The sequence below is a fragment of the Abrus precatorius genome, unplaced genomic scaffold, assembly GCF_003935025.1.
Source record: "Abrus precatorius isolate BTA unplaced genomic scaffold, Abrus_2018 Scaffold4, whole genome shotgun sequence".
NCBI classification, from domain to species: Eukaryota; Viridiplantae; Streptophyta; class Magnoliopsida; order Fabales; family Fabaceae; genus Abrus; species Abrus precatorius.
Window position 1 is genome coordinate 10,827,351 of NW_020874384.1, and position 14,139 is coordinate 10,841,489.

General features: G+C 33.6%; 1 protein-coding gene across 3 annotated transcripts; it reads right to left on the bottom strand.

The window, feature by feature from the left end:
• Positions 1-440: 440 nt before the first annotated feature.
• Positions 441-13,722, bottom strand: LOC113865238 (queuine tRNA-ribosyltransferase accessory subunit 2-like). 3 transcript variants are annotated; one of them, XM_027499656.1, is made up of 10 exons: positions 13,447-13,722; positions 13,186-13,360; positions 12,894-13,052; positions 9,569-9,662; positions 8,533-8,603; positions 3,693-3,744; positions 2,818-2,866; positions 2,587-2,721; positions 1,059-1,178; positions 441-921 (listed from the first exon to the last, which is right to left on the bottom strand). In XM_027499656.1, exons 1-10 carry the CDS (start codon positions 13,644-13,646, stop codon positions 786-788), a joined length of 1,191 nt encoding a protein of 396 aa, XP_027355457.1. In that variant the 5' UTR covers positions 13,647-13,722; the 3' UTR covers positions 441-785. The 3 variants fall into 3 exon arrangements, with proteins under 3 accessions (XP_027355457.1, XP_027355459.1, XP_027355458.1); XM_027499657.1 differs by having other exon boundaries at positions 580-921; positions 13,538-13,722; XM_027499658.1 differs by lacking the exon at positions 12,894-13,052 and having other exon boundaries at positions 457-921.
• Between the last annotated feature and the right edge of the window lie 417 nt (positions 13,723-14,139).

Below are 14,139 nucleotides of genomic sequence, written 5' to 3' on the forward strand. Positions count from 1 at the left end.
CATCAAGAGTAAGGATTATACACATCACATATCTTAATTCAATTTTTTTTCTTCCTCATGGTTACTACACTACAATGAAATGATGCAAGAAGTGGTAATCTTTTTAATGTATAAACATACAAATATGGTCAATCAAAATTAAATAAAAAATTAGATCAAGTATAAGAATTTTAAAACTTACACCAGTATATAATGATCTTATCTCTATATATATATTTATTTATTTTAAAAAAGATTTACCGTATCAATTAAGGGATTAGGTAAATTTAGGCAAAACAAAAATAGAATAAGCAATATATTCATTTAACACAAGGGAAGTTAAGTATTAGATCCTAGTATTTTAAAGTTGTTCGGATATGCATTTTTCAGTAAGCCATTGAACATTGAACCTATAAAAACAACTAGACAAAGAAAAAAAAACAGAAAAACAGGCCAGCTTAAAAAAATTATAATATTAATATCAATTGTACTGATATGAACTCCACCTCAAGTAGTAGTAAATATACTACATAATTGCATACAATGACAATGTGCATTCTAAATTCTCCAACTGGCATACACAAACTGAGAAGGATTTAAAACAAAACTATGCAATCAAATAATGCTAGCATCTTTGGTTACAAAATTAATAGTGAAAACAAGAACTATGAAAACAAAATTGATGTCCTCTCTCATAAATCACATCTAATGACAGCTAAACTCATCCGTAGACACTACTAAAATTGATGTCCTTGTATCATATAATAAGCCAAAACCCAGATGGAAACACCTGAACGTATATGACCTCAAGCACAAACAGCTTCCCTTTCGTGATGTGCACGCCTACTCTCAATGAATGTCTGTCGAAATTTCTCAAACCTTCCATCTTTGATTGCTTCTCTTATTACATGAAAGAACATCAAATAGTGGTGTGTGTTATGGCTGCAAAAATCAGAGTAACACTATTAAAGCTTATAAGTCTTAAGTATGGATATAATTATTTTTGTTACAGATACAACCAGCTTCATAATTATTTGTAGTATTATTGCCACTATAATTTGAAGCAAAAAAATTCATACATTTCTAGCAGAATCTGTGCCAGCATTTCATGAACATTAAATAGGTGATTGATGTATGCTTTAGAATGATTCAGGCATGTATAGCAGGAGCAGTTTCCTAAAATGGGGGACATATCCTTCCTGCATGAAAACAAAAGCAAATAAATAAGTAAATAAGGTGATATCTAGTTTAATTTGTTTTCATTTTCAATTAATATGTTTTCATAAGAATATCTCATAATATCAATCTTATATCTTAGAATACACTTGTTAAAGTTTAGGGTTTAGGGTTTAGGGTCTTAGAATACACTTGTTGAACATGAGATAAATACAGAGAGAGAAAGAGTAAGGATGGATATAGAATGAGAGTAAACTTGAATGATTTCCTTGATTGATTTGTGAGTACAACAGAATGCTATGTATTGATAGCTAATGCCCTAAATTCCTAACTGACTAATCTGTTAAGTAACAGTTGTTAGTAAAAGCAATATTAACAAAATACTAACAATACTAAGGTTTAATTTGGATAAACTTCTAGAGAAGTTCTTATAAGAGAAGAAAATTAGTACAAAAAATAAATAAAATTTTTCTTAGAAGTTAGAAACAACTAATCTTTTCAAATTTTAGAGAAGTTAAATAAAAAGACTAAATTTGGATAAACTTATCAATTAGTACTTATAAGAGTGAAAAATTATTTATTTTTTATAAGATAAATTGTTTCTAAACTATGACAGAAGTTTTTTTTATTTTTCTTTTGTTATATTGATTTTCTTCTCTTATAAAGACTTCACTATAAGTGTACTCAAACTGGGCCTAAACCTATTAGTACAAGGACCGTAGAAGCTTTTCTTGTTACTTTTCTAGCCACAATTGGAGTCTTACCAACCACCACCCATGGAATAAAGGTTGGTGTGCATTACAAAGGTAAACTTCAATTTGATTGAAGAATGCCATTAAAAGTACCGGAAATACTAGTCTACATCTATGTTTTATCCTAATAAAATGTATTTTGGCAAGCATATTATTACTTATCTTTCATCAGTGCATTAAAAAATATGATACCTTGTTTGTTCTATGTACTGAATGGAACTACTTTAATCTAACATCCATACAAATGCTTACAAGAGGAGTGATAGCATTTGTATTCAAGTATGTTATGAAAAGTGTATTAGAGAGTGAGTTACTGACGTTTCTCATGATTACAATTACCCCAATTGATCTAACAGACAACTTGCATCATACTCCCCAAACCATTACCCATGTTAGCACAGTTCCACAACACAAAATAGATATATCATATTGCAAAAGAATCTTAAGCAACTGCTATAATCCCAACATCTGCAAAATTGAAATTGATAATTCCGAAACAGGAAAAAATGAGTGAACAGAATTAATTTAGACAAAGAAAAAATTATATTGATTGAAAATGATAACTAAATAGCATTCATTCACCTCCAAGATTAATATAATCTGTTGTAAGCTATGAACAAAGATTTCAACTCTCACTGATAGCATCCAATTCAGAAAGCAATTAAAATGATCCAGTTACCTATAAACTTTTGCTCTCAAATTTATTTTTGTCATGTCACTTCCAGTCTGGCTTTGCTGAAAATTATATTGATTCCCATTCTTGTCCAGTGAAAAGGTTAGTGCAAATCCTCCAAGTGTGAGGGAATAGATGTACCTATGAACCATCATAGAAACCATCCAAATTCCATTACACAATACAACAGCAAAAATAGGGATATTTAAGAAATGGAAATTGGAATTAGCTACTAACGTTGAGTCAAAAAGATCAATTCCAGCATCAATTCCTTGCAAGATCTCCTCTGTAAAGTTGAAATAAGCTTTTATGCACAATAAATTTGTATTCAAACTTAATCAAGAAATACTCCATTTTAAGATAAAAAATGAGTTCTATAGATTAGCTGAGCACACAAGGGAATAGAACAATCATGATGGTTTTTTACCAACTCCATGCCTAGTCAAATGAATCAATATCTATGATTTAACTGTATTAATGTCCATGATTATGTAACTCAAGACGTTGCTTCGCTTCAGTTATTCATAACCAATTCATGTTAGAACCGTGGCAAAGGAACATATGATTCATGTCAATAAGAGACCTAAAGTATGGAAGGTTTATTTTAGGAGGAAGGGTAGAAAAGAGTCAGCTGCAGAAGATAAGGATAAGGCTTAGCTAATGTTAGTTTGTTAGTGCAGAAGATAAGGATAAAGCTTAGTTAATGTTAGTTTGTTAGTATTGATCATGCAATTAGTTTGTTAATATTGCTAGCTGTTAAGATAGATTCTATAAATAGAGTTAGTTTTTTATTGTGAAATTATCGATTCTGTTGGTTTTTTGGGGAGAATTTCATTCTCTGTTAAAGAGCTGCTAGCTCTCAGAGATTCTTTTGTAATCCTAATTCTTTCTGGTGATCAATAAAACCATCATTTTCTTCAATCCTTACCTTGATTTTATCTTTGAACCCTAACAATTCATCATCATCCAAAATAAGTAAATGATTGAGGTTGATATTAAAAAAGGTACAAGAGCAAAAGGAACAGATAACCATATGCAAGGGAAAAAAAACAAATCCATTAAGCAGAGCAGGCCAATGAATGCAAGGATAAACTAGTAAAGACCGTATGTACCTGGGAGTCCAAGCCCACTGATCATGCGTGGTTTTTCACCTGGCAAGACATCCTGAGAAAGAGGTCACTTTATCCAATCAAAAGTTATAACATTTGCCAACCATCACAAATGCTTGCAACCAACTTTATGAAATTGATGTAATAACATGAAATTTATATCATAAAACTTAGACTAGGAATTTCTTTCCTTTTTTTCCCTATGTATCTTTTAACCCTAAAACAAAGAAACTTTATGTTAACGAGGGAGGGAGCCTTCATAGAGGAATAACTTATTTCATTGAAAATCATCTCCATGGATAGATAAAGAGCAGTGAAGATTATTTTTGTCATGAGCCCTTACTGCAATTTGTCTTAAAATATAGTCCCCCTACAGTTAAAACTTAAAACAAATGTTCAAGATATTAAAAGTGGCAGAGATATCATCATTAGCCGACTCAAGAACAGGGGAAGTACCACAACTAAAAAGAAGCTAAAGATTTATGCTTGAAGGAAGAAATCTTCAAAAGGTTGAGTCGAACTTATCGTCCAAGCACTCATGGAATCTACTTTTGGTAATACCACTACTTATTCCAAGTCTGAAAATTTAGACATCGTTATTCCTATAGCACTCAGAAAAGGAACTCGAGCATGCACCCAAAAAAATGCCATTACTTGTAGTATTTACATGCAGATCACAAATCTATTTATGCCCAAAAACCAGAAACATTCAAGAAGCCCTAGATGATCAAAACTAGAAACTTGTTATGATGGTATCAATGAATGTACTTGTTAAGATGAGAGAAAACAAGAAGGCATGAGAGGAATTCTGTCTTAACACATTGGTATCCAGAGCCTAACAAGACAGAATTCCTCCCATGCCTTCTTGTTAAGCTCTGATACCATGTTAAGATATCCCACATTGGTATCAAAGCCTATCCAATTTGAATGTTGGGCTGTCCACATATGTGAGTTCACCTGTGCAGATGTTCAGTCCTGTAAATTTCATGCACTAGATGTTCAGTCCTAGGAGTGAGGGAGTGTGTTAAGATGTCTCACATTAGTTAAGAATAGAACCAGAATATTCTTTATAAGGCAAAGGCAGTCAATGTTGGGCTGTCCACAAATGTGAGTTCACCTGTGCAGATGTCCAGTCCTGCAAATTTCATGTACTAGATGTCCAGCCCTGCAAATTTCATGCACTAGATGTCCAGTCCTAGACGTGAGGGGGTGTGTTAAGATGTCCCACATTGGTTAGGAATAGAAGCAGAATATTCTTTATAAGGCAAAGGCAGTCCTCCTCCTATGAGCTAACTTTTGGGAGTGAGTTAGGCCCAAATTTCTTAACATAAGAAGAATGGCACTTGAGAAATTGTTGAATTACCAAGCAGAAAAAATTGTACATTACAATGGATGTTTTTATAATTAAATGTAAAGTTGATGAGTGTGGAATGATACAAAGCAGCAAGGTTAGATGCTAATCAAGGGGAAAACAGAAAATGGACAAATTTTCCAACCGGATCCTTCAAAGGATTTAATTCTAAGTTGGTGGCTAGGTTCTATGGGTCATACCAGATTGAAAAGCAGGTGGGTAAAGTGGCATACCAGCTGAAACTTCCTCCTTAATCTAGGATCCACCCTGTTTTTCACATTTCTCAACTAAAAGAGGCAGTGTGAAATTATCATCCTGCACATGATTTGACAACTGGGTTAGGGCTAGAAGTGGCTGCAAACATAATCCTGAGAAAATTCTTGTAGATCAATACAAACAGAAAAAGCAGGGTGTTGTTCTATACTGGTTAATCAAGTGGCAAGGGCAGCCTGCTGAAGATGCTAATCGAGGACAAGGCTTCAATTGATGCGGATGGTAATGTCACGTCACATGAACCTAAGTTGACAAGTCTAGTCCAACTCAGTCATGGGCCTTAAATTTGGAAAACGTACAACACGAGAAATAATAAGAAGGGGCAGATGGGAATTAGAAGGGGAAATCAGTTATGGGAGAGCAAATTGACGTGTAATGCTTCATATAGTGGGGTAAGGAAAGAAAGAGGGCTGTTTTGCTTTCTGTTAGTATTGGAGAAGGGTTTTAACCTTTGTAGGATCATTGCTCAAGGTATTGGAGAATTCCTTCTGCAGTATTTTCTTCTTCTTTAATAATACAATTCATATCTTACTTATTTTGGTCTCTGACAGAGAATTTCAAAAGAAAAATTCAATATATTTAGAATACAAACAGTAAGACTAAAGATCCCCCCAAAATAGGTAGCAAGAGAATGACATTATAACTAAGCCATGAAAAGTGACCATTGTCATTAACAGAAGGTGTATTTTGATTCAAACAATGATTAAGTAGTAATTATCATTATGCCTGGCTGAATAAAGCAGATCACAGCTCAACCTTCATGCTCATTGTTGGTTAGCCATATTTGCTAATAATACAGATTGCCATCTGAGGTATCCATCCACCTTACTCAGAGGTAACAATACCTTTGTGTTATATATTAGGATTAAAAGGGAAAATATGTAGACATGTATTGAATCTGAATAATGTGAATTTCATTGCTATGATCTGTATAGCATTAATATACAACAGCAAAAGCTGCAACTAATAACTACTATAATAACAGAATAACTAACTTATGCTATAATCGGGTATGTATAATAACATATTACTTGATAACTAATAACAATAACATCTTAACCACTTGAATTCTTCTTAGAAGCAGAAATAGTAATTTTTATGCAATGTCCACAAGTAGAAACAAAATGTAACAAGAAAATCAGATTTTACTAATCATGCATAGTAGTCAATAGTGGTTGCTATCATGGCGGTGTGGAGCGAAGTGGCACCTTGCCACTATGATAAGGTAAGGATTCTGAAAATTTAAATTATGTATTGAATTGGCTTAGTTGAGCAGAAATTACAGAAATGGAAAGTGAGCTCTCAAGTGGCTCAATACCCTAAGTCTAAAATAATTTTCCTGATGCCCATTTCCCTCTGTAATCCCCTTATTTAAGCTGTTATGTTTCCTAAAATCATGCTCCTAGCTACTGTAACAGAAAATAACAAAAGGTAACAGAAAACAATAACAAAAGAAAATCCTAAACTACTCAAAACAGAACGTAACAACTTATTTCCTAATTCCTCTCCTATAGTTTTGCCGCTTGTAAGCTTTCAAGCCTTCGAGAAACTTGTCTCTAACACTATTTTCCAATTCCCGCGTTGCGTTTTGATATAGCAGTCATCAGACCACAAATCACAGCAAAAAAAAAGTGAAAACTGCAGCCGCTATTCCATGCAAAGCTAAAAACCGATTTTACCCTCCCTTTTTTAACATTGGATACCTTTTAAGAGGGGCAATCTTGAGATTTCACCCCTATTTTACATAGCTGATCTTCTCCTTCGACGTTAGGGATGGAAATAGGCCAAACTATCTAATAGGAGCCTACGATTTAGCCTTTTTAAAGCTTAACCTAGCTTGGCCTATTTAAGTAATAGACTTAATTAAATAGATTCGACTTGAGCTTAAGAAAAAACTTATTAAGCTTATTAAAATGACCTATTTAAAACACATAAAATTTATAGTAATATATTAAATAATTTTATATAAAAATCATAATATAATATTATATTAAATAAAATGAATTTTAAAATGAATAAAATTTTAAATTAAAAACTCTAATTCTTTTCGTTTGAGTTAAAGAATGTACCTACTACATATCATGAAAGAGAAAGAGTCATACTTACTGGAGCCTTTGGTGTTACTATTGCTTGATCTATATTATACACATAATGTTGATTTGCTATCTCAATTACATCTATTATTAATTCGTCTCATTCATTATCTTCTTACGTACTTGTTTGTATTATATGTAACTCTTTTTTATTATTTTTTTCTTTTTTTTTTAATTTTCAGATTAACAAAATGTTTTCTCCAATTAAAAATAATAAAATAATTTACTTATTTGAAGGTCTCAATACGAAGTAGGCCATTAAAAAAGTTAATAAGCTAAAACGGGCTTTTACAAAGGCAGATTTAGGCTTAGACTTAATAAAAAGCCTATGACAAATAATAGGTTAGGCTTAGGCTTCAAAATTTTTAAGTAGGTCAGGCCTATTTAATCAAAGTCTAGTCTAGTCCGGCCTATTTCCATTCCTATTCGTCAATTAGGCCTAACAAACCCCCCCAACCAATTCTGTTTCTCTTGCTTTTTTGGTGCAACATACTTTATGTTCCTCTTGCTTCTTTGGTACGACATCGAGAGTCATCATTTCCGACCAACTTCTTGTCATCTCCTTCATCTACAGTGACATGTTTTGACTTGACCCAGACTTTTCCGGTCATTTTTTTCACCTTCAGCAAAACTTCTGACATGACCAAATGTTTTCAAGTTGTCATCTTCATCTTTGACAGTTTCCAACATGACCCAAACATTTTCCAGTCACTGAACACTATTTTTTATTTCCTTATCTGTTTTGTTCCAAATTTGAAGGCTTAATACAGAAGCAATGGCTGCTCCCCCAATCAGTTACAAGAAACTACCTCTGTTTGGTTCCTTTATTTTGTTGTTATTGACATTTAACATGTGTTATCTTCTCAAACTTTCACACATGTCTTTAATCTGTGTATTAATTTTGTATTTTTCAGCATATATGTGTGTGTAGATTCATTTATATTAGGTATATTTATAACTATAGAATAGCGGTCATCCCACTATCCACTATCCTGCTATAGTGTTTTTGGGGTCAGCTGCTCCACTCCACGCTGCGGGATTGACTACTATAATCATAGTACAATAATACTTTTCAGGATTAAAGGACTTTCTGAAGTAACTAAACTACTACTGCAATAGCACTTACTATAATAGCACTTAAAAGAGCAGATCGCTCATGAATGCTCTCTCCAAGACCAAACCCTCCAATCCAATAACCTGCATAAATCATTACAGTTCAGCTATCATATGTATCACAAGGATATAGGCATTAAAAGATCTAAAATGATCACATAACACACACTAACAAACAGTTAAAAAAAGAGTAGCCATTCTGAATGGTACAGAGATAATAAGTAAATATTCTTGTTTGCAGATTGTAATCAAGGCTGTATTTTGGCTTGTATAAAAAAAACATTGACACTTGCTGTTAATTTTCATTTCACACTAAATCATACCATTTTTCTTTAATCTAAAGGCTATGACTAATATTTTAACCAATCCAATGACATATTCTCCCCCACGCAACCCACAATGCCAAAGCTCTAGGAGATCAAAGGGTTTTGCCAAACTCCTCTCAAATCCATTAATTACTAGGTACCATATAGGGATCTAAGAGATTGACAGATTTTGACAAATAAACTGCAATATTAACCTAATTTCGCTTCTAAAAAATTGAGATTATAAAAAGAAACGAAAGAAATATGAAGTTAGTAAAAAAGCTATGCTATTACAATTGGTTTTGTGATGCAGATTCATTTCAGACAGTATCCATAAAAAACAGAGAATATCAATTCTAATACTAAAAGTAAATCTTGACTTAGGGATGGAAATGGGTCTTATACCCTTTGAGTGCCTGCAAAAAGTATCCATGATGTGTAGAATATATACCTGCTAAATGCATTTGGGTCTAGGTATGATAAACCTGTAAAACTTTATGGGTATGGATATGGGTCAGGAGAATTACCACTTTTTGGTTCATATCAATTATCAAAGGCTTTCCACAAGAACAAATTTATTTTCAAGTTCGGTCATGTTGAGTGTTACACAAAATTCAAGAACCATAAGTCAGCTTCCATGTTGGGCAAAATTGGAAATGATGAAAGAAGCATAAAAAAATATACAAAAACAGTGCGAAAACATTACACATATATTATACTCAAAACAACAGAAGAAAAAGAAACCTGATACATTTCGCTTGGCTACCTCTTTTGCACATCGCTTCCTTTCATCCAAATTTGATCCTCCAACAATGGCACCAAAGATGGATCCAGCTGCCTAAATTTTGAGACATCAACAAAATTAAGATAGTTAATTTTATTTGATAACAAAGGAAATATTATTAAACACAATGCAGGAAAGAACAGGAGTGTGGAATAAGAATGATGTAATTATTTTTATGTACAAAACCATAGTTATGAATAGCTTTCGTGTGCATATTTAACATATTATCATAACATAAATCAATACACAAATGTTGCATAATCATGCATTTTATTTAGATTTAAGCATACATTTTCCATAATTAGTTCAGATAACTATTGCATTTTGTATGTAGATAAAGGGTTAGGGAAGAATTTTCAAGAGTTTGAAAGCTCAAAACAGAGGAATTTTGATCCCCCGAAGAATTTACTGGGTGCCAGTGGAGTTGCCCATGGCTCTGGAGTGAGGTCATGAAGAAAGGAAACCATGATTCAAGTCTAGAGAGATCCACTTGCAGGCTGTGAATGCCACCACGGCCATGGATTGTGCTGCCTGGACCAGAATTCCGCAAATTTTATTTCCAGGGAGATCCACAGCCTGCCCATGAAATCTTCTGTGGCCATAGATTGGGTAGCATCTGCATGAACTTCACATTTTCTATCAATTTTAAGTGTTTTAAGGTTTCTGACACCCCAAGGATAAATAGAAAAGATATGACACAAAGTAGGGTTTAACCTCAAACATTCTTGGAAATAGACATCAAAGAAGAATGAAAAGAGCAAACCAAAAAGATCAAAGCGACAACAAAGACTTTTTGGGACAAGATTCCGAAAGGATTACTATGGGATTTGCAAGAGCAATGTACCTCAAAGGGTAGAGATAGATTTCTTTCTTGTTTCTATTCTCATTTCTCTCATTTCTGTTCTTCCTAATCATATCTAGATTTACTTTCTTTGGTCGTAATTCAATGATGACCGAGTAGTTTCTATATTCTAGGGTTTGGAAGTAACCCAAATTAGGATTGATGACAATGTAATGAATTGTTTATGATCTCTTGATTTAATTCTTGGTACTCTTAATGCTTGTGGATCTGTTGGGCCCTTTGTTTACATGATTTAGATGTTAAGGACTGAAAGGTAAACCTTGTCATTGTAACCCCCAAAATTGAACCTGAAATTCTAGACCACATAAGTAAGCTAAGTTTCTTGAGGAATTTTCAAATCACCATAAAATTTAATGGGTTTAATTGGATTTAATTACCACAAAAGTAGGGGTTAGTCTATTAAATACATTGTTGAATTCTGAAAAGAAACAATAATCATCTTAGAGTAATTTGCCTACAAGATAAATCAAGAATCAACAAAAGATTTATTTTAGTTAAGTTGATCAATTTTAATTTGCGGTGAAACTAAACCCTTGAATTTTGCTAGAATTTGAATTCATCAATATTAAAGTAATTGCATTTTTAGTTCTTGTCTTTTTCTATATTATCTTTATATAATATTGTCAATTGGTTGTGTTTAGATAATTAGGTTACAATCTGTGCCCACCATAGCACAAAGCAGTGGCTGGCCAATACAAGGACGCCATCATGGAGCTTCTTCATCATCACAGGTGCCATGGCCCAACCCTGTTGCAAGCAATTGTGGCACAATGTTGACGGGGTTACAAAAACCCAAAACTATCTCTGCCACAAAGTAATTTTGGGGCCTTTCATAAGGATTAAAAGAACATTTTACCATTCCTTAAACCTAAAAAAACCATAACTTTCCCTCCCCCATTCAGCAACACAAACCCTTCTTCTCTGTTCTCTCTCTCTTCTCCAACAGATCTCATTGTGCACTGGTATTCGCTGGAGATGACATCATCCTGACCATTTTCCAACAATAGGGAGTGCAGTGAACTGATGAAGTACAACAGTCTTCTCTTCTCAATAAAAGAATTGGTAAGACCATGTTCTCCCTAATGATCTTACATGGCCATGTTCTATTTCCAGCCGATTTTCCATAATTTTTCCAGCCACACTTCGTAGATGTTCCAGCCAGCCTCGGTATCATCCCAACACCTTTAGAATAACAACCAAGGCTTACCCGACTAGGTGAGATTGGTTACATGGATCACACGACACAATTAAACTCGATCAAAAACCTAATTTTTAGAAATTTGATTAATCAAAAGGTCTCTTTTAATAATTGTATCTAAGGTTCTTTTTGGTATACCTCAACTCCTTTTTACTAGACTAAAAGTTATGCAATTCACTTTTCTCACCGGTACCTCTAATGGTCTTCTTCGCACATGACCAAACTACCTTATATGGTTTTTACTCATCTTTTCTAATTTAAGTGTTATTACAATATTTTCATGTATAATATCATTTTTTATTATATCCTTTCTCGTGCGACCACTCATCCACCTTAACATTCTCATTTCTGTCACTCTTAAATTTGTTCTTGTGTTATTCCTGTAAGGCCCAATACTCACTACCATAAAACATAGCTAGTTATATTACAGTACAATGAAACTTTCCTTTCAGTTTGATAAATATGTTACAGTTACAATTAACTCTTAATGTCTTTCTCCACTTTAGCCATCTAACCTATATTCTGAGTAAAATCTTCATGAAGATCTCCATCATTTTACAGAATCAATCATAAGTACCTTAATCTAAAAACTTGTGGTATATAATATCATCTTCAATTTTAACTTTCAAATACATGATCTTCATCTTGTTGTTTGCTAAACTTACAATGCATATACTTTGTCTTACGTCTACTCAAGAGAAAACCCTCAGATTCTAAAGTCTTTCTCAATAATTCAAGTTTAACATTAACTTTTTTTTTAATTCTCAACCAACACTACATCAATTGCAAAAAACATGTACTTAGAGATAATCTTTTGTACGTTACTTCTAGCACATCTAAAACTCTTAAATAAGTAAGAACTTAAAACAACGCCTTAATGTAAACCTATCCTTATTGGAATGTCTTTAGATATGCCTTTAGAAATTTTCACATATGTAGTTACCCCCTCATACATGTCTTGTATAACCTAAATATATGCCACACGGACCCCTCTCTTTTCTAAATTCTTCCATAACACATCTTTTGGTACCTAATTGTATGTTTTTACTAAGTTAATAAAAACCATATGTAAAGCTTGGGATGACAATATTTTCAAAACTCAACCCAAAAGACTGAAATTATAACAAACATCATCGAAACAACAATATTACATCTATTAAATATTTAAGAATTCATGAATTTCAGAATGCATAACTAGAAGCAAAAAACATAAATTGTCATTCACCGGATCCAATGCAAGGCAATCATCAAGCCATCGCAAAGTTCTATCTACTGAGGTTATGTTCCTTTTATCAGACACCCAAGCAGGTACTTCATCAGCCAAAGTGGCCCATACATTTGGCCTCATGCAAGAAATCATTTCAACATAATCTTTGGGTTTAATCTGGACACGTCAATTTATTAAAAGATACATTAGATTCACCATTATTTAAAAAGTAAAACTAAAGCACAGTGTAGAGAGCAAGCTAATGCAACGCAGGCAGCAATTGTCAGTTGACACGAAATTTAACATTTACCAACAGACGACCACAAGGAGTCTCAAAAGATGCTCCGAATTTGGTAGCTCCCTTAGACTCAGGAAGGCATTGAATGGAATCCCTGGCCACAGCTATAATTCCATATTGGTGCAAACCAAGCATTTGGTGAAGGCCTCCTATTTTTGATATTGTGGTTGAAGCAAGTCCTTCCAAACTAAGCAAATAGACGAAATGAAAATATAAAAAAGTAAGAAGAAGATTGCTATTAGATTATGAAAAATGGAAGCGGTTACGACTTACAAGTGGAGTGGAGAAATTTGAAGGAGATGAGAATCAGGGGAAGGGAGAGAAGTGAGAAGGTCAGGGGAGATAAAGTGAGGAAGCCCTTTACGAGTAGATAGGAGAAGAGCAGGGGTCTCTATGGGTCCAGGGCAGCTTCCCATCTCCACCGCTCCTACCCGACAACCACTGCTCCATGCCTTATTCACCACAAACTTCATTTGATTGTTGGTAGCAGCCTTCTATGCTGTTGCTCGTGAGCAGTTTTTTCACCTTCGGTTCTGTGTTGGAGGCTGGAGCAGGTGGCCTAGTAAAGGCAGTCATGTGACTGTGGGCCGGCACGACCAGACCAACAGTGTTCAATTTAGGGCTTGGGCTTCGTTTGGAAAAAAACAAAAGTTAAAAATAAATTGCAACAAAGTGAATGAAGGAGCAAACGTTTGCGCCGCCCATTTCTATATGCACGAAACCTAGGTGCAATATTAAAAATAAATTTTATGTAAATGCTGTAATAGTGGCAAAATTTTCATCATGTATGAAGCTAGTTTTGTCATTATCAATGAAATTTTTTTTAAAATTAAATTTTGGCGAGAGCCATTGGTGGATGCTACGTGTTATCAACTAATGCAGTAATATGATATTTTTATTAAATTTAATGTGGTTATAATTTATTTAATTTTTTGTTTAATAATTATATTCAAACAAATTTTGCAA